Source organism: Sylvia atricapilla, chromosome 6 (assembly GCF_009819655.1).
Source record: "Sylvia atricapilla isolate bSylAtr1 chromosome 6, bSylAtr1.pri, whole genome shotgun sequence".
NCBI classification, from domain to species: Eukaryota; Metazoa; Chordata; class Aves; order Passeriformes; family Sylviidae; genus Sylvia; species Sylvia atricapilla.
In genome coordinates, this window is record NC_089145.1 from 21,644,370 (window position 1) to 21,667,427 (window position 23,058).

Genomic DNA, 23,058 nt, shown 5'->3' on the forward strand with positions numbered 1-23,058 from the left:
GTCTGAAACAGTGAAAGTTCTAAGATCATTGTTATCCTTTGAAGTTGAATACTCAATTGCTTATTGCTGCCCTCGTGTACATGCACACGAGTGCACCCATGTGTATGTTGTTCACCCTGCAAGTTCCACCTGGAATCTGAAAATGGAGCTGGGTTCTTTCTCCCTCTGGCAGCCAAGCATCTCTGGCAGTGAAGATGGTACAGTGATGGTCCACATGAAAGATCTGGTGGGTGCCACACAGGTGGACTCTAGATCACTGTATTTGGGCTCTGCAGTGCTGAAGGAGTAAGAGGAGGTTAAATTGCACTTGTGTAGAGTGAAAACAGAATGCAGGCAGGTGGGGAACAGGGAGAATGAGGTCTGCTCTTTGTCTTGGTGGAAGCCAACATCCCTGGGGAGTGAGGGTGTCGGGAAATGTCAGATGTGCTTCTGAGAGGAAGATCTTTGCGAAATCCCTGTGAGAATGTGCTCTGTGGGAATTACGTGACCCAATTATTTTGGTTTTGTGCTACTGTTTCTGCGCCACTAGCCCAGTAAGGGAAGAAGCAGTTCCCACAGTCCACTTCTGCTGTAGTAATCTTAGAATATTAGCAATGTGATCTTGAAAATAGTTGACCAGATGCAGGCTTCTTGGTACTTTTCACTTCTTGGAGCCTGATTTATAAATCATACTTTTCCCTGAAAAGTCTTCATGTATTGTCTCTTGAGTGGCTGAAGGAAGCTGAAGGTGAATGACCTTGCCCTAATACTTCTGTGCCAAGCTCACTTTAAAACCTGTCTTTCCTTTCCGTGTATTATTCTTGTCAAAACTGTACAAAAGATGTATAGATTGAGATTCTCAATTTGAAAAATGAAATAATGTGGTACTACATTAAACATGGCATTTTTAGCTACACCAGTATCCAAAGCCTGTGTACCCACTGCTTATGCACATTACTTCCAAGCTGCTGCTTGCTGGAAAGCCATTAAGAATCTTAAAGGTTTCTGTAAACAATGTATGATTCCTTAAGTATATCTCTGTTGCTCAAATGTCATTCTCTTTTGCATACATTAAATATGTTAATGGGTGAGTTTGTTCTGCAGCTTCTTTCATCATGCAAAGTATGTCTTGCTATCCTACGTACATGGCCTGCTTATTTCCTGCACGGCAGTTACCTGCCAGCTTCTCCCAATAGTCATCAGTCTCACTTTGCATCATGCTCTGTTAAGAATGGTATACCTGCAATATTTAGAGTTTTGTATCAGATCAGAAGGTTATTGGCTAGCAGAGCAGACAGGAGAAAATCATGGCCTCAGCTGCTGGAGTAACTGAGGAAATGAGAATTGCACTGTGGAAGGGAATGTAGAAGTGTAGGAGAATTCAGTGAGAGTTAACTGGTGCAAAACCATTCAGTATGAAGAAAAAGTGGTACAATATTAAACTAAATCTAATAGGACGTTTCCCATTTTCATCTGCCTTTACTGTGGAAAAAATTCTTCTTCATATGTTACCTGGATCTTTCTTTTACTTGGGCAAATAGCTGCATGTTCATATAGGAGGAGGAGAAACGTCAAGCATTGCTCAAAGTGAAAAGGTTCTCTCTCCAACTAAATCTTCAAAAGTTGATGCCTTCAGTTATCAGATGCATTAACATTTCTCTGCAATGTATGTGGTGCTTTTCTGTCACAGGAATGTAGAGAAAATGAGAAATTTTTGACTGTCTGTGTCTTCCTCTCTGTTTGAGAGGCTGTCTTTGCCCGTGGCAGTTACTTACATGTAGCTGCTAACATTTCTTACTGAACCTTCATTGGATGCAAACCTAGAGCTGGACCTATTAAAAAAGTTCCAACAGCTGCCTATGTTCAACAGTCTTTTTAGGAAGAATAGTAATCCCCAGCTACATCTTCAGGGAGATGTAGTTTCACAAACATGTTCATAGTCAAGCTGTGCACACTGAATTAGTGAGTTTGTTAAAGCATGTTTGGAAAAGAACATGTGGTGCCCACATATGGGAGAAGTGACAGAGTGTAGTTTAGTGTCATTAGCAGCTGGCCGAGACCTTGAAGGCTTTATTCACTTGGCTTAAATCTGAGAACTTGTAAAGTGGTGATGTGTGGCCTCAGCCTGTAATGAGTCATGTGGAGGTTGTCTGGAAGCAGCATGGAATGCCATGTGCTCAGATGAAAATGAGCACTGCATGCTGAGCCATGGAGTGCCAGGCACTTAACTACCCCTAATCTGTCTGCATTATTGATTTGTTTTTTCCTTTTATGGTTGGTTGCCTGGTTCATGTGAGTTTGTGTTGTGCTCTGACTGTCCTCAAAGCTTTAAATCTATCATCTGTTCTGGCTACTAGAGGTTGAAACTAGGACAGTTCAGCATTTCCCTAGAGGAAGAGATTGAAGCTTCTTGAATGTAACCATTTTGGGGAGAAGGGACATTCTTCCAAAAATTTCTAGTCTTTCTGCAGTAACTATTCTATGGCTTTATACTGTTCTGGCAGTATGAGAAGAGTGTTTGTTCTCAAGAAGAAATTCTCAAGAATTCTTGTTGAATTCCAGTCAAGGGTGGTTGGCAGTATTCTTGTCAAACATAACCTTCTGCAGGTATTCCTTACTTAAGAAAAGGCTAATCTTCATCATCACAGCTATCAAAGTAAGGATTTTTTTTTAATTGTATTTACAGCAACAGTTCTGCTTTTTAATGGATTTGTGTAGAATGTGCCCTGTCAGGCAAACTGCCAAGCACTTAAAAGCTCTCTTAGATTAGTAAGGGATAGGCCTACCTGACCAGTTAACACTGGTTTGCTGTTTGAGTGTGTCAGTACCTCTGCTGTGATGTCTAGTTAGGAGGAGCAGTTGCATGGATATCTATTCCAAACAAATCTATAAATTGTCATGGATCAAGTCTGATTATGAATCTACTCTTGCTGAGCAGTATAACCTAGAGAAGAGATACACAGATAAATATAGCCTAGCAAAATAGTTTGTCATAATAAAAAATGTGTCATCAGGTCCCTGTGTTATATTGTTTAAGTTCCAGTATATGGTGCAAAGCGTACAGGCAAAGTGATAACCAAGACACACACATAAGGCCTTTCCTTGGCTTTGGAGTTTCAACCCATGCATTCAGAGAAGTGGGAAGCTGACTGTAACCCGTAGTGGAGCTATTAACTCTCATAGAGTTCAACTATATGATGTCATTTCTCAGTACAATGTTACTGTTGTACTTAAAGTCCTCTTTAGACCTGAGTTCACAGATATTTAGGATCTAACAGAATCTAAAAAATATGTGATGTTTAGCATAACAGACATGTAGAAAAGAGGAAAGATTAGAAAGAGAAAAAAAAAAAAAAAAGGCGGGCCACTCTAGGCTTTGCTTATGCTAGTGATACTTAAACTAAGAATTTTCTTTGGCTTAATTATAAACAGGTTTCAGAATAGTGTTGTGTACAGGGATGCAAATATTACTCATTTAATATTCATAGCAAGCCTGATGTTGTGATCTACTGTGGGTGAGTATTTATTGTTAGGAAATTCTTAAGTAACTATTTTCTTATCTACAGTAAAAAAATCTGGCCCAGGGAGAAGTCACTGAGGACAAGCCTTTGTCTTCAGAACTTTTATGCGCTTATTTCGAGTTTTTTTTCTTTCTTCCCCCGAAACAAACAAGCAGAAAAAAATCATTACCCTTGAGTCACAGACTGAAATTCAGACAGGAGGGCTACTTACCTTCCTACTCTATACATAGAAACAGAGTCCTCTGGGAGAGACTTTTCTAGTCTTCTTTTATTCACTGACAGGATTGAGGGGGGGTTACATTTGGATGTTTAAATGTTTCTATGTTTTAGGCCCTATTCCTGGCATCGTGGAGTAAGTTTCTGCTTCTAGATGTGCATCATGAAGAAATAAGCTCCTGTTTTAGTGGACAGAGAGTGAAAGCTTTAGGTAGTTAATCTCTTTGATACTCCTCTCCCTGATGCTGGGAGGAAGATTGACATTTTCTACTCTGTTATAAAGTAGCCTACTGAATTCTTCAGGACGTTTTGCATGCATGTTCTTTATTAAACTGCATAATGTTCTATTTTAAATAGGTTTGACTTTCTCTTTAATTTTTTTCCCATATTTTATTTACCACTTCTTTATATTTCATAAGGAGAATTCTTGTATCCGTTCATCAGGGACTGGTCTGTTACGCAGTGGTGAGGTATTTCCCTCAATATGATCAAGAAATCTGGTTATGTATTGTTGGTATTTGTATGTTTCAAAAGGTTTAATCAGAACTGCTGTGACGAGACAAATAGATAACCTTTAAATCTAAAGCTAAGCCAGTTTAGAGGCAGCTTTTTTGCTACAAATCAGATTTTAAAACTTCCTGTGAGTGAGCACATATAAACCTCTTAACTGGGAAACTGTTGTTGGAATAAATAATAAAAAAGAGGACTTTTATGTGCTTCATTTTGTGTGCTTCCGTCTAAATTTTGATGGCATAAATTATCATCCTGGTTTTTGCTATGCATCAAATGAAAGCTTTTTATGTAGTGTTTTCTTTGACTATTCCTTTTTGAGCATGCCTCTCATCATCTTTGAAGAAGGGCCACTGGCTATCAAAGAGAGGAATTTATGAAAATCAGCTTTGAAAATACTTCATTTTGCTTTTCATTATTTGTTTTTGATACTTCACTTTTTCAATCAGCGGTTTGTCCTGTCCTTTGAAAATGTTTATTTTTGTCCTGTAAGTTCCGGCTTTTCAAAGGAAGATTTTTATATATTAAAGGAAAAAGGTAAACATTTACAAATAATATTTGTGTGTAGGGAGAAAACACAATAAAGGCTTAGTTTAAAATTTGAGCACTACACTCTTCATTCTTTTCCAGTATCCATATGGATACTTAATCAGCGAGGGACCTTACTGTAATCTGTTTTTTGCTATCCAGAATAAAATCTATGATCATATGTGAGCAGTAGATCATCTTTTTAGTGGTTTATGCTGTGTGTTACAACTGTAAAAGGCACTGGATCCACTGGTGTTACTGTTCTGGAGCTGAGTCGTGCATGGTTGAAATCAGCAGTGATGCTGTTGGGGTCAGAGAGAGCAAGACTGATCACTGCTTGGGCTGGTTGTTTTTAAGTCATCAGCAAGGCTTTGAAGTGTTCTATGTCTCTGCAGATGTAGGTTGCCCACCTGCTTTGTATCCTTCCTGAGTTGTATAGTGCACAGTGAATATGTGGTAGATGTGAAGTGTTTCTCCTGAGCTAAACACAGACCTAGGAAACGTTCACACATCAGTATTGCACAGCCAGCTAATTCTAATTAAAACTTCTAGTTTTCTGCTCCTTTTACTTACATGCTCTATCAGTTTGGTGATAATTTTTCACTAAAAATTAACTGGATATTCTTCACTTGTATTTTTTTTATGCTTGTGTATGTGGAAAGCAACAAATTCCTTTGGTATTGCTTCTGGACTGCAGCACTGTTGTACAGTTCAGCAGTTATGGTCTGTGACCTTTCTGTAACATTTTTGATGGCAGTCCTGTTCAGTCCTAAGTGTTCTGCAGTTTCTACTTTCAGCTCAATCATAGGATTCATTTTGAAGTATAAATATGGGGTTTTTATATTAAAACAGTAAGAAAAAGACTGTATTAATTTTAGAGCAAAACCTAAATAGAACCACGTTAATTTATGATTAAGGTAAGCAGAGCAGCAATAGCTGCTAAAGATAGTTCTCTTCTGTAGTTACTGCTCATCCTATTGCTTTTAACACTCATGTTAAAATAAGTGGCTTTTTTTTTCTTAGCAAATGCTTTGCAATCCAATATGTGTTCATATGTGATTGGAGTAACATGGTTGCTCTTAATGTCCCAGAAGATCTTTAGGAAATTACCATGTTCACCTTGAAAGATCGAGGTAATTAGAATATGCAGTGTGTCAATCACCAGTTAACGTTACCATGAAAGTCAAAGTTCATGTTTTTATGTTGTCTAGAGGCTGGTCTCCCAAAGAGCACTTGCCTGTGACACTGCCTGGCTTGTTAATATCAGATTGCAACAAAGTCACTGTGGTGCAGAAAGCAAAACAGGTCAGGTGCTTACTTAAATGAGCACTTAAGGTGCTCATTTAGCCCAGATGTTGATGACTGAGATGTCTAGATGCACAAAAGGCTCTGGTAGGTGAATTCTGTCATTCTAGATTATTTTTATAAACCCTGGGAAATTATGTTGCCTGTGACATGAAGCACTGAACGAGACTGGCTCTGTAAATGTGTTGGGTGACGATGTGCTGGGTTTCAGTTTAATTTCTGTAATGAATTATATTTATAATTGTAAATATACAGTGTCACTCAAGTAGTGAGCACACCCAAATTTTTCATGTGACCTCTGAGCATCATTGCCCATTCTCATATGTGGTAATGTGCCTCCCCCTTTTATTTGTATCTCTGCATCTGTGTAAGCAGTGACTAGTGAAAGTAAAGAGAAGACTCTTTACTGATGCACTGCTGCTGAGATATCTGTAGATGAGACTGTTCATCTGTATGCAGGGATTGAAACTTACTTCCATTGAGCTAAGTGATATGTCGTTCCTGCTGTAAAAAGAAAAAAAGAAAAAAAAAGACCTGTCTTTACTGAATTTCACTGTGGGGAATATTAGTTTTAAGTGTTCATAAAAAACATGTATGGATTCAGTAACTCCTTTTAGGGGCTTGGTTTCTGTTTGCTCTCTACTCTGACAACTCAGGTATTAGGCTGACTTACATCTGTATTGAGTACAGTTCTCTCTTGGTTGTGTTTACCCATAAAGAGGCAAAACATTTAAATGACACATATCTCCAGATAACATGTGTTTTGCCTAAACTAATGCAAGTCACTGACTACAGCAATGGTCTTTGACTCTTCTAATAATTCAGGAGATAATGCAGCTCTGTTTATTCCAAATGGTGGGGGGAAAAAAATCAGTACCTAAATTTAAAATGGCTTGACTTTTAGTTCTGAGGCATTACTCTGCCATTGTAATTTCTAAATATGTACCAAAAAATTTAAGGGAACTAGTCTGTATAACATTAGAATTTAGGACCAAATAATTTTCATAAACCTAGGATGTTGGAACATAGGTGGTGGAGTTAGGAATGCTGTATTTTGCAGGTTCTGCACTGACAAAGAACTAAATGTCAGTAAAAGTTTTGTGCTGACCAAAGACACTTGAAGATAATTTTACTTTTTATTTCTAATGCTATTGATGACACCAATCATGTATCTTTAGTCAGTATATAGGAATCAAACAGTCAAAATATCTAATGAGGCCTCATTCTCTCTGCCAGATGTACCACAGGAAACAAACAGCTACAGTGGCAGTTCATTTACATTTTCAGAATAATCAATGCCTAATTTAATGATTACTTTGAGGTTCTTAACCAAGGTGCAGCACTTCAATATGATACTCTGGGGGTGTTGTTTGTTCATCTTTTCCTTCTCTTCTGTACTTCCTACATTTCTTTCCTTGCCTTAAGTGAGTGGCTTTCAATCTGAGCATCTGAGTCAACTAAGTTTGCAGAAATTTGCTCTTAGAAAAAAAAAAAAAAAAACAAAAAACAGCAAGTAGCACCAGAAAAGTTGATATGTAATGAGGAAAGTTCGTCATGGTTTCCAGGTATGACTTTTCTGAGAAATGTGGCAACATTAAATATGGTTCAGAATAAGTATTTGTTACCCATTCATAGATGGAGCAAGTCTTAAACTTCAGTTACTGCATTGCTTCTCCCTCCTAATATTTCTCCTTTTTTGTGACAAATGTCAGCACTCTGGGTGCTTCCCTCCTTATGCTAAGTGGATTTCAGGTTAAGAGTTCAAATCACCCCATTCCTAAAGAGCTGCAGCCTGGCTTTTTATCTGGGGTTTTTCTGCCCTACCGACTGCAGTAGTTACCACAGCTTCAGTGGACTTTTGAGAAGGCTCCTGAAAATCATGACGGTGGTTGACATTAAATGGGATGGATGATCAAGCAAATCTTTCTTATATTTAAAGTTTGGTTTGTGCTAATGCTGTATAATGCTGTGTTCACATTGGCCAAAAAAATTACAAGTTGTAACAATATGGGAATAGAGTTCTTTAATACACAATACTGTGTTCTGATTTTAATCTCCGAGGTCTCAATGCTTCACTTTAGAGTTTGTATTTGCTTTTTTTTCTCCAGAGGATTTCCTTTATAAATTAGGAATTACTCTGTGGGGTTTTTTCTGCCAATTTCTACCTTTACCTGGTAGACATTATTTGTGTTACTTGCATCATTTAAATAAAGACCTAGACGCTTGTTAGTATCATCACTATAACTTTTGTTTCATTCTCTGGAATTTGGTAACCAGATCCCATAATACGAAAGGTAAGGCAGATTCTGATCTGCTTCCCTCTGAGCTTTCTTAGCTCTACAGAATCAGTAGGAAGAGTGACAACAGCTGCTGTCAAAAAATAAATGAGTAAGTGATCCTTCTCTAGTAAATTTTCAGGATGGAGTTATCTAAACTTACCAAGTACAATGTAGAAATTTTAGACTTCCAGGTTTTGTAATATCACCATGTCAGGACTTCGCACCTAAAACTCACAGGTGCAGGTTTAGACAGCCAAAATATATGTGAAATATTAATAATAAATAGCTGAGCATTTGTAGGTCACTGGTCACTTCTGTGCATCACCCAGTGAAGGTGCTGGAAGTATTGCAGTAATACAGCCAGAGTTCTACAGAGAACATGCCTCTGCAGTTTGGGGCTGTGTTGTTCCCTTGCTGGCCTCACACTCTTCCCCACTGAACTTCCCTGGTGGGCTTCAGGCATCTGGCTGACAGAAGATGTGAAGTTCTGGCTTGCAGTGTTCCAGTACCACTAGCTTCATGGTTCATTCACTAGAGATCTTCAACTTCCATTGCTTTTTCAGCTAGCATTTTTGTCTCCAGCAACATCAGACAACTGAAAGCAGCAATTTGAAAAAATTGGGTCACTCAGTTTTCTATATATAGCAGCTCTCAGATCCCAAGAAAGCCAGCATAGTCATATAGTCTGTTTTTAGCTGTCAGTGTTTGTAAATTAATATTAACAGAGTTGGTGTTAAGTAGAATTTTAAGTGCCATCATATTTTTTCCCTTCTCTTTACGCTTTCCAGCTTTTTTAATTCTTTTTGACATTTTTATTTCAATTAAAAATAGTTGTCTGGGTTTGAGCCCCTCTGCATCTTTCTTTATATTTATGATGAGTGGATCTTCAAAAGTAATTGTGATCATCACATTTCTGAGAAGCACCTGACTTGCACTGAAATAAGGCTGGGTTGATGTCAGGTGTGGGCAGCTTAAGTGTTCTGTGTGCACCATTTCTCGTAACTAAACATGAGGCTCTCCATATATTGAAGTGATTGGGGTTTTCTTTTTTTGTTGGTTGGTTGGTTGTTTTGTTTGTTTGGGGTTGTTTGTTTTCTTTTTTCTTTTTCTTTTTCTTTTTTTTTTTTTTTTTTTTAATGAAACCAAATAATTTTTTACTGGCAGAATGGGAGAGATAGGCAGGAGATAGAAGAAAAGGATCAATGACTGTTAGAGTAGGAAAGGCTGAGTATAACTGTACAGTAGATATTAGAAGAGTTTAGGAAGTTAATTACTTCTGTTTTATATATTTACGCATAAAGTTGTTTGTCTTCTTACATTCAGCAGAAAAGGTGGGAAAAGAAATAGTTTTCCCAAAGGATTTATAAATCTAGTTTAATTTGTTTGGTTTTGGTCACACACACACAGAGAAAATACTGGTCTGTTTCTCCTCCAAAGATGACACCTGAGTGTTGCCAGATGGAGAAAGAGAGAGCTAAAACCTGTAGTTTCACCTTGCAGAGAAGCAGTGAAACAGGTTATCCTTACATGAGAGTTAGAACCATCCTCTCATCCCACTGGCCTGATAAAGGCATAAAACCTAGAATTATTCTTTGGTAGCATAGGATCATTGTGTGAAGTAGAAAGGGGTCACTGATCTACTTTATTCACATTCTTCTGATTTTATGCTGTTGGTTGGAAAAAATAACACTTCCCATGTGCATGGAGAAATACAATGTGCACTCAGAGAAGGCAGAACAGGGAATGTACTTGAGAATCTTGTATGTAATTTTTCTTTTATTCACCTGTTCACTTCTTAATTCATTTGTATATGTATACTATTTTCACTCACAACTGATTGAAATGAAGGAAGGAAGGATCTGAGAGCAGTAGCTGTGTACATAGAGTACATTTTTCTGAGTGGGGACAGGTTTCCTGTATGATGAGACAAGTGCCCCCAGTCCATGTCTCAGCCCTGTAAGCTGTACCTTGGGGCTCAGGGCAGTTCCCAGCCTCTCACACATGTGGAGAATGGTGTCATTAGCAGTGTTCCTTAAGCACCTCTGGCCCTGGAAAGTAATTAGTATTAGAAAATCTGACATGTGTAGTTCAGATGTATTTATTATCAAAAGTATTGTTACAAAGATGCAGGTGGCCAGCCTTTGAACTGTCTGAATGCTTATGTGGCATGAAGGAAGCTCAAAGGCTACTGTTGCAAGTCTGTGCTTTTTTGTTTCTGCTTATTACTGACTCTGCATTTGGGTTTTTTTCCAATGTTATTCCTAGATCTTTGCATTTGATGGAATGTGAACTTGTAACCTGAGCACAAAATTATAGATGCTAATTTTTCAGCCATATAAACTTCTGATTTTTTGCACAAATTAATGCTCTTAGCTTTTGTTTTTCTGTTCGATGGGCCAGTCATACCAACATGCTGTCTGTTGCTGGCATGGAAGGTCAGTCTGGCATCCCTGGATCAGTCTGTCTTGGCCCTTTTTCTCTTGCACGTAAGCATGGTGACCACTATGGTGTTTTGAGTGAAAGTTCGTGTGGCAGGCCAGCACCTCATATGGTGCATTGTCACTAAAACACGTCTTGGGAGTGTTAATCGAAGTGGCTACCAACAAACAGTAATTTCTCAACTCCTGTGCAACCTTCTCTTGAAAAGTAACTGATTTTTTTAGCATTAGTTGTTCACAACATATACCTAATAACATAGTTTCCTGTAACTGTTTTGCATGATCTCCCTTGTCAGTGGGCAGATCAGTTTTTTAATCACTGAATGAAGTCTTTGATACTTCATAGAATTATTCTTTTAATCTGTAGATTAAAAACATAGAAAATCCACAGAAAACTAGAAGATGGTAGCTTCCACAACACGCCTTTTGCACTTGTATCCAAGAGCAGCTTTCTGTCATGGTATATCAGTAAATTTCTCTCTTTCAGGCCACTGTCATGAGAAAAATCCAGATGGCAGTTATGGCAAGGAGAAATACTTTGATGACCGCTATGAGTCAGCTACAGCAGTGACAGAAGGACACTCTGAAGGAGGTGCAGAAGATCCAGAAGTCCTTACTCAGAGTTCAGCAAGGGATCCTTCCTTCATGAAACTGGAAAGTAAGTCAGCTTTACAAAATTAGTTCTGACAAATGAAATGGTTTCTAGATTTTTCAGAAGACCTGTCTATTTTTCACTGAGAAGCTATGTTTTCCCTTCTCTGTCCATAAAGTAACAAGTAACCCATAAATTAGTATGTAGTCAGTGATACTTGGGTTGTGCAAGTGGAAAAGTGGGTGACAGAGAAAAGATTCTTTTTGTACAACTTGTGAAAGCACAGGGAAAATTATTTTTGAAGTTTTTAATGGTATTCCCTCTTAGACACGGTCACTGCAGAAAGCAATGGTTCAGAAGGAGTTGAGGACTTAGAAGATGATCAGATGTCTGAAGAGATGCTGGCTTTGGTGGATGAGTTTGAAAATTCTTGGCCTCAGGAAGCTTTTGAAGGGGCACTGGAGGTAAAAGGTCGTCGAATGGACTTGCAGGGAATCCGGGTCCTGAAGAAGGGATCTCAGGATGGACTTGCTAGCTCCTGTTTTGGGGACTGTGGTGATGATGATGAAGCTGAATGGGTAAGTTTGAATGAGCTTACTGAAGTCTTGTACCAAATGTTATGGAGGAGGGAAAGATGAGAATAGTTCAAGGGGTTTGACACCAGGAGATGCGGATCTGTGAACCTCCCTATAGCCTAAAAGATGTAGTTGTTGATGCTGGTGTGGAATAAACAAGTAGTTTCAATCCATCACCAACTTCTTGCTCACAGTTAAAAATAAAAAGATATTTTTACCAGAAGTTCTGATTTGCATGAAAACATGGAAATCCCTCGTCATTGTGTTTCCAGTAAAATATATACTGAAAAATGCCTTGCAGTTCTCCAGCAGTTGAATTGATTTTCTCCTATGCTGGAGGTCAGAAGTTGTATCCTTGGTTTGCATGGTATGATGCAGTGAAAGGGAACAGGCTTTGAGAATGAGTTGAGATGGGGAGGAAAGGAGAGAGACAAAGTTCTCATCTGTAACATCACTGGGCTGAAACAAGTGGTGCATTGAAACTGAAACCAGTCATGGCGTTTCTTACTGTTGACCTTGCGTACACTGTTCTTTTGGTAGATCACTTTTCAGGTCAAACGTTTAAAGAAACCGAAAGCTGAAAGCTTGGATCTCCAGGAGCCAGCTGGGAGAAATGTAGAAGAAGGAACTAATGCAGAAAATGAAAACTTTTACCAAACTGCTCTGGAGATCAGTGGACCAAAGATACCTTCTCCTGGACCAATAGGTAACCTGCTGCTTCTAGACAAAGCAAATTGTTTGCATCCTTTGGTATTACTATGATGATTACTATTTTCTTTGCAGCCTTTATATTACACTGGTTTATTACTGAAAATAAGCATCACAAAAACTAGGTAGTGAAATGTCCCTTCTAAGTGAGTACATGGAAAAATAAGAAATAAATAAGAAATCTCTTCCATCTGCACCTTCTTGATGAAGTGCAGCCTAATGTTGTGTTGAATGAAAACTTTATCATTAATTTCCAAAACTTCTGGGGATGAGGTGGTGAGAGTGGAGAATGAAGGAGGTAGATATTATGAGTAGAAGTTGTAAAAGAGAGAGGGAACTTTGGTGATCTCTTTCGATAAACTGAATGGGCAGAGGAGTTAGTTTATCAGGATGCAGAATAAGAGTTTGTACTCTCTTCTGGCTAAACATAAGATAGACAAAGAGAGCTGAAGGCTTAGTCTAATAAAAATGAAGTAAATAAACAAAAATCAATTGTTCTGCTGTAATTTTTCAGTGGTATTAGAAGAGAAAACTGAGAGACTCTTCCAAAATACTGTAGCTACAGAAGAGTAGAGTTTTGCGCCAACACAGATGACATTCTGAGAGGCAGATGGAGTTTTGCTAGATGAATAAGAGGAATTGGAGAGTAATCTGTTAATAAGGTGCCAAAGTAACTGACCCCCATACTTCTTGGCTTACTTTTCAATGGAGCTAAAATCTTAATGTTGCGGGACTGATGTGTAAGCAAAGTTCTACCGTGCATCTTAGTCCTTGATGATTTGATGACCTGAAAAGTGATTTTACATTTTGAAGGCTTTTACATTAAATCTTTAACAACTTCCTTTTTTAGCAACTGACAAACGTAGGGTATTGAATTAAATATTTAAATAGTAGGGGGAAGAAATACATGGAAACAGACTATCATTTGTGAGCACACATCTGTCCTTTCCTTAATGTTTATCTTCTTTCCCTCTGAGTTACTTTTGTGGCTTTATTAAATAGCATCCCTTGATTGTAAAGTAATCTTCCTGATGTTCCTGTGAGGCAGGGTCTGCTGGCATCCTCTTTGCAAGAACTAGATCATCAAAATTTAAGTAACAGATTGAAGATCACCTTTGAGAGTTCTTGGTAGAGCAGAGGAATGATGGTATCTGTCTTGTGTTTGACTCCTTCCCAGACTACTGAACTGTCTCTGTAGAATTTCCATACCTCCATATGTCCTTTGCTGTTCATGCCAATAAGAACTTGAATTCAGATAGTTCACAGTGGTGGTGATGAGAACTTATCATTTCCCTTTTAAATTTCCCTTTGTATGTCAAAATTAATTTCTCTTTTGTCACAATACTTTACAAAATACATGCTACTGCAGACTTCTTCCTTATTTGCAAAATATGATGAAGTGGTTTACTATAACTTGGATGAGAAATAGGAATGGCATCCAAATGGGCAAAATTTCATGTAACTAGAAATAAGTACTGAAATATTGTCTACGTAGCTGGTTTGATAGACTGGCATGTTGTTAAACTTGGCTTCCCACTGGGCAAATCTACTGCTATAGTAAATTTTTCTTATGGTCCAAATAGTTTGGATATTTCCCACACGAGAGGAAAATGTTTCTTACATTTAACACAGACCAGTTTCCTAGGACTTGATAGAGTATCCACCAAATTTGAGGGAAAGACTTAGGTAGGCTGTAGTTCAGATGTGAAGATCAGGTTCATGTTTGTCTCACCGATCTGTTTGTTAACATAAAGCCAATTATTTAACCTTCCCCTGCATTGCTTTGCTTCTCTGCAACATGGGAGAGCTAAAGTGTAATTGTTAAATAGTTCCAGGAAGGTTTCTATCTTGAGTGTAAGAACACAATAAAAGCCACTGACTGTCTTGGACTCACTTAGACTCACTGATACAATACTCACTGAACAGTATTGGCAGTATTTTTCACCTGGAATTGTTAACAGATAGACCAATCAACTTTAATTAGTTTTTAACTGTAGCTGTAGAACATTAATGATGACTCACAAATTTGGTTTAAGGACATTTAAGTAGAGACATTACCTGTAAACGAGATGCGCAGTTGTTCTTCATCTGTGGTTTTAGAAAAAATGTAATGAAACAGGTTTTGAAATTTTATCTCCTAATCCGTCTTGTGCACAATCTGGTTCTGCTGTGCATGCTACCCGTCCCATTCAGTCCATTTAGATTCAGGAATGTTCTTAAAGAAATGTGTCTGCAAGACAGTGACTTTTATGTCATGTAGGGGATGTATCCACTGGCATGAAGTATTTTAAGAATCATTGTACTGAAGTAGAATGTCTTTCCCCTTCCATAAAGTTTCTTCTGTTTTCTTTTACTTTCTCAAGGAAAAAGGCGTGACTACCGTAGCCTTGGCTGGCCGAGTCCTGATGAATGCCTGAAACTCCGCAGGGTCGAGCTTACAACTGTAGCCAGCACGTGGCTTGCTGTTTCTGCTAAAAACATTGAGTGAGTATCTTCTTGGATATGAGCCCTAAGTAAGATACTTATACAAAGCAGGACAGTTACATGGTCTTCAGTGTGTGTGTAAACTGAAGATTTTATGTTAGTAAGAGCTGCCAGGATTTTTAAGAAGTTTGAAAACGTCATGTAGATTTTCATCAATTAGACTTGAAAAGTGCAAGTGCAGATGAAAGAGCCAGTTTATCTTGCTTCCTGAGCTACTCAAATGAGATTCTGCCAGGTTCTGGGCAGTTTACTTTCACTAGAGAGCTTTCTAATGACTCTTCTGTTCTCTTAACTAATTTGACTTGTTTTATGACATTTGTAGCATTACAGAACACATTGATTTTGCCACACAGCTGCAGGAACCAGCCATGGAGCCCCTTTGTAACCCAAACCTCCCAGCCAGTATGCATACTTTGGACCACCTGCAAGGTGTCTCTAGTCGGGCCAGCTTACATTACACTGGAGAGAGTCAACTGAAAGAGGTATGCCAGAGCTGAAGGCCATCACACAAAAATGGCCATACCATGGCAGATTCAAGGTGCATTTAGCTCAGTGCCTTGTCTCCAGAGGTGACTTTCAGTGAGTGAATGCCTGGATAAAACTTTAAGAACAGTGCAGCATGAAATTTTACCAGAATATTTTCCCAACCATCTACAGTCTGGCCTGAGGGAAATCCTAAAACACCATTAGTGTCTCTGTATTTATAGCTCTTTGTGGATGAATTAGTGAAAGTCAAGTCCAACTCAGCATACTCAGAATTTCTAGTGTTCTTAGTATTCAGTGCCATGGAGTTACAGCACTGTGTTATACAAATGGTATCAACTCGAGATAGACAGTGATGTTCAGGCTGAAGCAGGTTACAGCATTTGTAAATGCAAGGGGAGGGACATCTCTTACCAGGTTCCAGCATCTAAGCACTTCTACTTCCTCTTCCACAGGTCCTACAGAATCTTGGCAAAGACCACTACTCCCCACAGTCACTAGAACAAGTTGGTACTCGAATAGCCAAAGCTTTGGAAAAGGTATGTGTAAAGGAGGAAGTGAGAAGTCTGGGCTTACTGCTCATGACTGGCATAGTGGTCAATCCGGTCTCAAATCGTTTGTCTGAAATCCTGCTCAAGGAATGTATTAGTACTTGGACTAGGGATTTGTGTCTATTTAGCATCTGTAATGCCCTCACAGGTATTTTGTTGAGGTATATCCTGTGCTTATACCATCAAGTGTCTTCTGTATCTCTCTGCTGAAACTTAAGCTTGTCAAATGTCCCAGTGTTTCCTGCCCTGTAGTGAGTAGCATTGCTGATCATTGATTTATTAAACTATTTCAACAGTTCTCAGCCCTCTTCTTTCTCTTTATGCTACATTGACTTGGAGCTTATGGAAAGTGAAGTTAAGCCATGTCTCCCCTCTCCAGTAACACTCCTGGCATGCAGCAGTCAGGCAGCTCAATGGGGCTTCCTGTTACTTCAGCCTGCTGCTTCTACCTGGTGCAGCGTCGGCCTGAAGTGTCAGATGTGTTCAGGCAGAGGTGTGATACCATGTGCAGGCCTGCACTTCCTGTTCTCCCCAGAGAAATCTGAACTTCCCAGCTAAAGGCTACTAAGGACCTCAGCTGTGAGCCCTAGGATGAGAGGATTAGGGACATAATTTTCACGCGATCCACAAAGCAGACAAGGGATGCTTAGTTTCTATTCAGTTTAGATGTATTCTAGCTTTTTCTTTTTCATGCTAGTTTCCCCTGCAGACACCAAGATTCATCCAAATAAGCTGAATATTTAGTGCAGAGATTAGGAACAGAATTCTCGGTATTTTCCTTTGTAACACGGGGCATGGGAATCAGCCAGCTGGAAGCTGGGCATTGTCAGGCTTCTGGACTGAGCTGCCTCCCAGGGCATCCTTTCTCTTTCCAGTGACTGCAGGGAGCCTATAAGTCCAATCAGCTAATTTAGCTAAGTTTTTTCCTTCATGTTGGGTAACGTGTGTGCACATATAGATGCTCAGCATCACAGAGCTGGTTAGAAGCTGTTGTGGCTGCTGAAACTGTTGTTGCTGTTGAAAGCTATTTAACTGCTATTCCTTTCCTAAGGAAATGATGTTGCACTTGGAATTTGTTTCATTTGGCAGTCTCATTTACCTGGCTATTGCATATATGTTGTCAGAAACTTTTTGCTGCTTTGAAATAGTTTAATGCTTTTTTAAAGTGTAACATCCTCTACCTCAGTATATCAAATACACTGGAAGAGTGAAAGGTAGAAAGATTATTCACTATGGTGTTTACATGACAGGTTTTTGTGCTCTTCTTTTGCCAGAATCAGACTTCATGGGTCCTCTCTAGCATGGCAGCTCTTTACTGGAGGGTGAAAGGCCAAGGAAAGAAGGCAATCGATTGTTTACGGCAAGCACTGCACTATGCACCCCATCACATGAAGGTGTGTATGTGTGTGTGGGCCCGCTACTCAGATGAAAGAATGTTTTGTTTGACAGGGCAGAGTTTCACAGGCTGTTGTTAATGCTAACACTGTATATCAGGTGTTTCTGGTGTATTAGATATTAGGTACCTGAGGTGAAACCAGGATTTTCACCCTTTGTTTAGTATGGACTGTATCTTAAAAATAACTGCAGATAAGGTTCAGTGGCATTTCGTGCAGTTCAGTAGGTTTGACACCTCTCTGGGTATCCCAGACTTGAACTTCCTCCCTTTAGTTAGGACTTTGAGTCTTCATCAGCCTTTGTCTGGACAAGTCTTCTAACCTCAGATGTGGGAGTATGTTTTCAGGTTATGATTTTTGAGAGAGGAATGTGTCTTCTGGTTGTGCTTTTAGAGAGTGTGGGAGGTGGTTATCTAAAGGAATTACTTAAATGCTTGAATCTTAATCTTAAATCCTTGACTTTGCACAGCTATTGCGTATAGCAATAGCTCAAACAAAAGGCAGCAGTTTGGACACCATCTTCTCTTCAGTGTTTCAGTTGGCTGAAGTGCTCTGTACCCTTCACCTTGCCAGGTGCTGTGCTGAGCATTGTAATGTCTGCTCTTAAACAGCAAGCTCCCCCTTGCAAACTGATAAATGCAATATAGGCTCCTTACTCAACATAGCAGAGTTTTCTTTGGGACCTGAGCAACGAATTGGGCATCATGGAAAAATGTAAACTCCACTGGATTCTTGGTCTTCAACCTTTCTCTGAAAAGTGGGAGACAAAGTAATTCACGCTTCCAGGATATTTTTAGGAGGATTTAGCCATTAACAGCAGAAATACCTCAACTAAGAAATGCACATCCCCGCTGCACATCCTTTGTATGTTTCCTATAATTTTATTTCTTTGAATTATCTATTTAAAACAAGGTTGGAACCAAGACCTAACACATCCAGCTTTTGCTTGTTTTCCTGTTTTTCTATGTAATTTTTTCACTGAGGAGCCACAGTCCTTAGCTGTGTGATCTGTAAGGGTCAGACTATTGATTGGAAACTACAGTTTGGCAAGGTTATGGTGGAATAGTATGATAGAAGAGAGATAGTATGACTCTCCAAATTTCTGCCTTTTGTTCTCCATATTGAAGCTGCCTCCAGAGAAAACTCTGCATCTTGTTTGTAAAGACAGAGCTGCAGCTTTTACTCGGAGTTAGCACTGAATTAAAGCTATTTTGTCTATTTTGGTTTATCCTGCTCTTTGCTTTTATGCACTTTGGCTACTTTCTCTTAACTTTTCTCATGCAAATAAAAGGTAATTGATTTTCCTGTGAGCAACTTCTGTGATTCTGACATGTATAATATCTGCTTTGCAAACCACAGATAACTTGTCCGGAAAAGGTATTCCTTGACATGTGAAGGAGTCAGGGATCAAGGAATCAGGGATCACAGACATCCAGAACTTTTTATTGTCCTGTTGAGGGCACCTAAGCCTTGGTAATAAGCAGTATTTTGTGCTGTGAAGGTGTGAGGCCCAGTTCCCAGAGAGTCTGTTATGGCTGCCAGGGCTCTACAATTTTTTCAGTCAGACAAGGTCACAGTCTGTAAGTCCAGGAAATAAAGAATGTACCATCAGTGTCCAGCTGAGAAAATTTTATTTATAGCTATTACTCACCATCAGAATAACAGTTCTGTGGCAGGACAAAAAAAAATGATGCATCTGTTGCACTAATGGTTAGAGCATGTTTTCCCTTCCCTGCTGTCCCCTTTGTTCATATTCCCTTTTCTTTTATGCAAGGGCTAAAGGAGGATATTGAAACAAAACAGCTTCTCTTGTCTCTAAAGAGTGCATCTCATCTTTGGGGAAAAAATAGTATAAGAACTTCTAAAAACTAAATGTACATACACTTAAATGAGTTAATTTTTTGAGCCGTTCTTTCTGTCCAAGAGTAATGTTTGTCACTACTCTGAGTGGATGTGGATGTGAGGTGTTTTTTGTTTGTAAGTCAGGCCCAGATGCAGTTTTGTATTAAAATAGGACTGGATCATTATGCTCAACATCAAAAGAGAGGTAAGTGGGTAGGAACCAGATGGGTGCAGCTTGGTGGTGAATTATTCTGTTTGTCTTGCTGATCCTGTGACAATTGCAATGGAAAGAAGCTGTTTGTTGCTTGCTCTTCTCCTCCAGGATGTACCACTAATAAGCCTAGCAAACATCTTCCACAACGCCAAACTCTGGAATGATGCCATCATTGTGGCTACCATGGCAGTGGAAATAGCGCCGCACTTCGTGGTCAATCATTTCACTCTGGCAAATGTCTATGTAGCAATGGTGAGTGTGCTGCCCCCCACGAGTGGCTGTCTTTGGGACACTATTTACATGTATAGAGAAGTTTTTATTCTCACAAATAATTTTGAAAGATCAGCATTCAAGAAATTGAGGTATGATCATCAAGAAGGAGTATCTTTTGAAAGACAAAACTTTTATGTATTTTAGTCCTACTTTAACTTATTTTACACCTATTTCACGTTTAGTACTTTAAGGCCTGCATTTTTATAAGCTGGCTTGAGAATGCTGTGTGCAGAGCTTTGTAAAAACAATTGGTAATTTGGGTTATCCACCCATCTAAATGCAGGATATTTTATAATACTTGAAAATTAATGATGAATTTGGTCTCTGTTTTGAAGAGCTAAGCTTGGAATATTAAGTAAAACACAACTTACAGTTGTGGTGAACAAACACAAAGGAAGTTCATTTTCAGTATCTGGATTATCAATGCCCAGCATAATTTGCAGATTGAACTCAAATTTCTTCATACTGTCTATATATATACTATAAAAATACACCATTTTAAAGAAATGAAGATTTACAACTCAGCTTGATCTAGTTAGTCTTTATGATATGGCCAGAAATACGTATTATCTCTACTGCATAACTAAAGTTACATAGAAAAGGAACTTAAGAGAAAAAAATAAGTAATGAAACTGACTGAAAACCCCAGAATGTTTTGAGTCTTTTCTCCTCTCATTTTTCCTGTAATATACTATTGGATGTTGGCATGTTTTCCTAGTTAATAAAAAAGCAAGGTGGCATAGGTAATGAGATTTCAGCTATACAAAAATAGATGCTATTTCCACATGAATGCTTCTAACTACCAGCCTGGAGTCCAGCTTATCAATTGAAATTGTCTAGCTATTGTATGGTCTTTAAGTTTTGGGGGAGTTTTGTTCAGTTTTTACTCTTTTTATTGAGTAATCTTTTAAAAATAATTTCAGGTTGTTTCTAAAACTGTTAGCTTTTCAGAAAAGTTGATGGTTTTGCTTTGTCCATGATTTTAAAGCTTTGATCTACTCAAATTCTGGCTGAAATCTGTTTTAAAAAGTTACTTTCACAGCAAGAATACAGAGGTGTACTATTAAAAAGAAAAGGCGAGAACATTGGTCAATAATTCTCAGCAATAACTGGGCTCCTTTCCATGGATTATGCAGAACTGAGTCATTAGCCCAAGAAAATATCAGTTATTTGTGAGAGAAGGAAAAAATCCTACATCACAAGGATTGGTTCAGTTACCTTCATGCATATCATGCTACACAACTGGTTGGGATGGGCAAGGCATAGAAAATGTGTTCACTGTTTTTAGAATCTGACTCTTTGCACTCTGGTTTCTTCCTTCACAGGAGGAGTTTGAAAAGGCCATGAAATGGTATGAGTCAACACTAAAGCTTCAGCCGGAGTTTGCCCCAGCAAAGAATCGAATCCGCACCATCCAGTGTCATTTACTTCTGAAAAAAGAGCGACGGTCTCCTTAGAGATCAGCATCTTTCTCCTTTTTTAAAATGTCATTATTCTCTATTCTGCTCTTAAGTGTGCTAAGATAAATTGATGAATCGAAATTTTTAACAGGACTGTTAAAAAGAGACGGGATTTGGATCAGGGGTTCTTTTATTATTTTTTTGTCAGATAGAGGAGCATCTTTGGAAAATATATTTCACAGACCATAATTTTAAAACATCCGTGTAAATATTAAACCGAGAAACTTCCATGAGTCCATGACCACCTGTAACAGGACCTAGGCACTGTTAGTTTTTCCGTAATGCTCAGATTGGCATCGGCATCCAAAATAACTTGCTTCATGTCTTATAATCTAAGCCACTGGAAATGCAAAGCACACAATGTACCAAATAGTAAGAAGAGATAATCAGCAATTCATCCATGTGAAAGTCATGCTTTGTCCAGTCTTGTTCACTCCATACCGCATTACCTGCTCTTATGGAAGGAGAGGAACAGACTTCTAAATATTTATTTAAAAAAAAAAAAAGAGAAACATGAAGCGTTTTTGGAATTGTTCATTTGTGTTCGGAAATGAGGAGGAGGGAACAACAGGACCCTGAAGTCAAAGTAGTTTTTAATCATACATGCAGAAAAAAAAATTGATAAAAATCCCCATAAGATGTTTTATATTTGTCTGTATATTCATAGCCCTCTGCCTCCCTGAGTGGTTGATTTACTAATTCTTTGTTCACTGTATTTCTAGCCGTTTTGGAATAAGGTGCAAGTTTATGCTCACCCTGAGCCATACTTTCAGCTGCCAAGGAGGAGGAGGGACATGGTGTCAAGGTACCAACAGCAGAAAAGTCAGGTGGAAGATTTCCAACTCAGTTCTGTCTTTGGTTGGTGGAGGACATGATTCTCCAGAATCAAAAAGGGCACATATTTGAAATAAAATAAATTGTTTATGAACAACTCACAGCTTCTCCTGTACTGTGTGTGTCATGCGCCACTTGCAAGACTCCAGGTTAGCCTGAAGGAGCTACAGCCTTTCCTTGGGAACAGACTGAGCTGGGAGCCAGGAAAGCCTTTGACACTCCTGATCTGCCAATGATTTTATGCATGCCCTTGGAAAATTCTTTGTATCTCTCCATTTGGCTCTGTTTGTGGCAGAAGGAAATAAGGAAATGGTAACTAACTCAGCTGTCATGTAAACCATTCTGCAGGTTCAAGTATTAAACATCCTTCTTAGTGATTCTTTTTAAAGAACTAACAATGCTGATGAACTTTCTGGGTTTTCTTCCTCCCCCAATATTTTTCCTGTCTCATTGATGCAAATTAAGAGTAAGTATGGCAGTGACAGAAACTATGACATCAGTGTAATTTTTATAATACTGAAACTTACTACTTCATAAAAGAATCCCTGAATATTCATATATACAACTGAAGATGAGGAGTTCTTACACAAACTTTACCTCTGTTATATTGCAAGTAATTCCCATTTATATAGGATGCCTGACAGAGGTATGAGCAAGTGCTACTGTTGGGTAGATTTTTATTAAAAATGGGTGAATGTGTTAAATTTTTGTCAACAGAGTCAATAGCATGTCAAATTTTATTCTCTTTCCAAGACTGCTGGAAGGCTGAATGTTACTGGCTGGGGACAGGCATAGCTGTATCTCTGTATAAACTCCAAGAGGAAGATCACTTCATGAAAGGTCTAATACCACCATTAGCATCATGGACTGGG

At 38.7% G+C, this 23,058-nt stretch overlaps 1 protein-coding gene across 1 annotated transcript in view; it reads left to right on the forward strand.

Moving 5' to 3' along the window:
* TTC17 (tetratricopeptide repeat domain 17) overlaps positions 1-22,287 on the forward strand; it is a 55,616-nt gene extending 33,329 nt beyond the window's left edge. The window contains exons 17-25 of the mRNA XM_066321053.1: positions 11,264-11,434; positions 11,696-11,946; positions 12,484-12,649; positions 15,015-15,135; positions 15,458-15,617; positions 16,074-16,157; positions 17,444-17,563; positions 19,728-19,871; positions 21,218-22,287. Coding sequence (XP_066177150.1) covers positions 11,264-11,434; positions 11,696-11,946; positions 12,484-12,649; positions 15,015-15,135; positions 15,458-15,617; positions 16,074-16,157; positions 17,444-17,563; positions 19,728-19,871; positions 21,218-21,349 — 1,349 coding nt within the window. The 3' untranslated portion in view covers positions 21,350-22,287. The remainder of the gene's footprint in view (positions 1-11,263; positions 11,435-11,695; positions 11,947-12,483; positions 12,650-15,014; positions 15,136-15,457; positions 15,618-16,073; positions 16,158-17,443; positions 17,564-19,727; positions 19,872-21,217) is intronic.
* Positions 22,288-23,058: the final 771 nt, after the last annotated feature.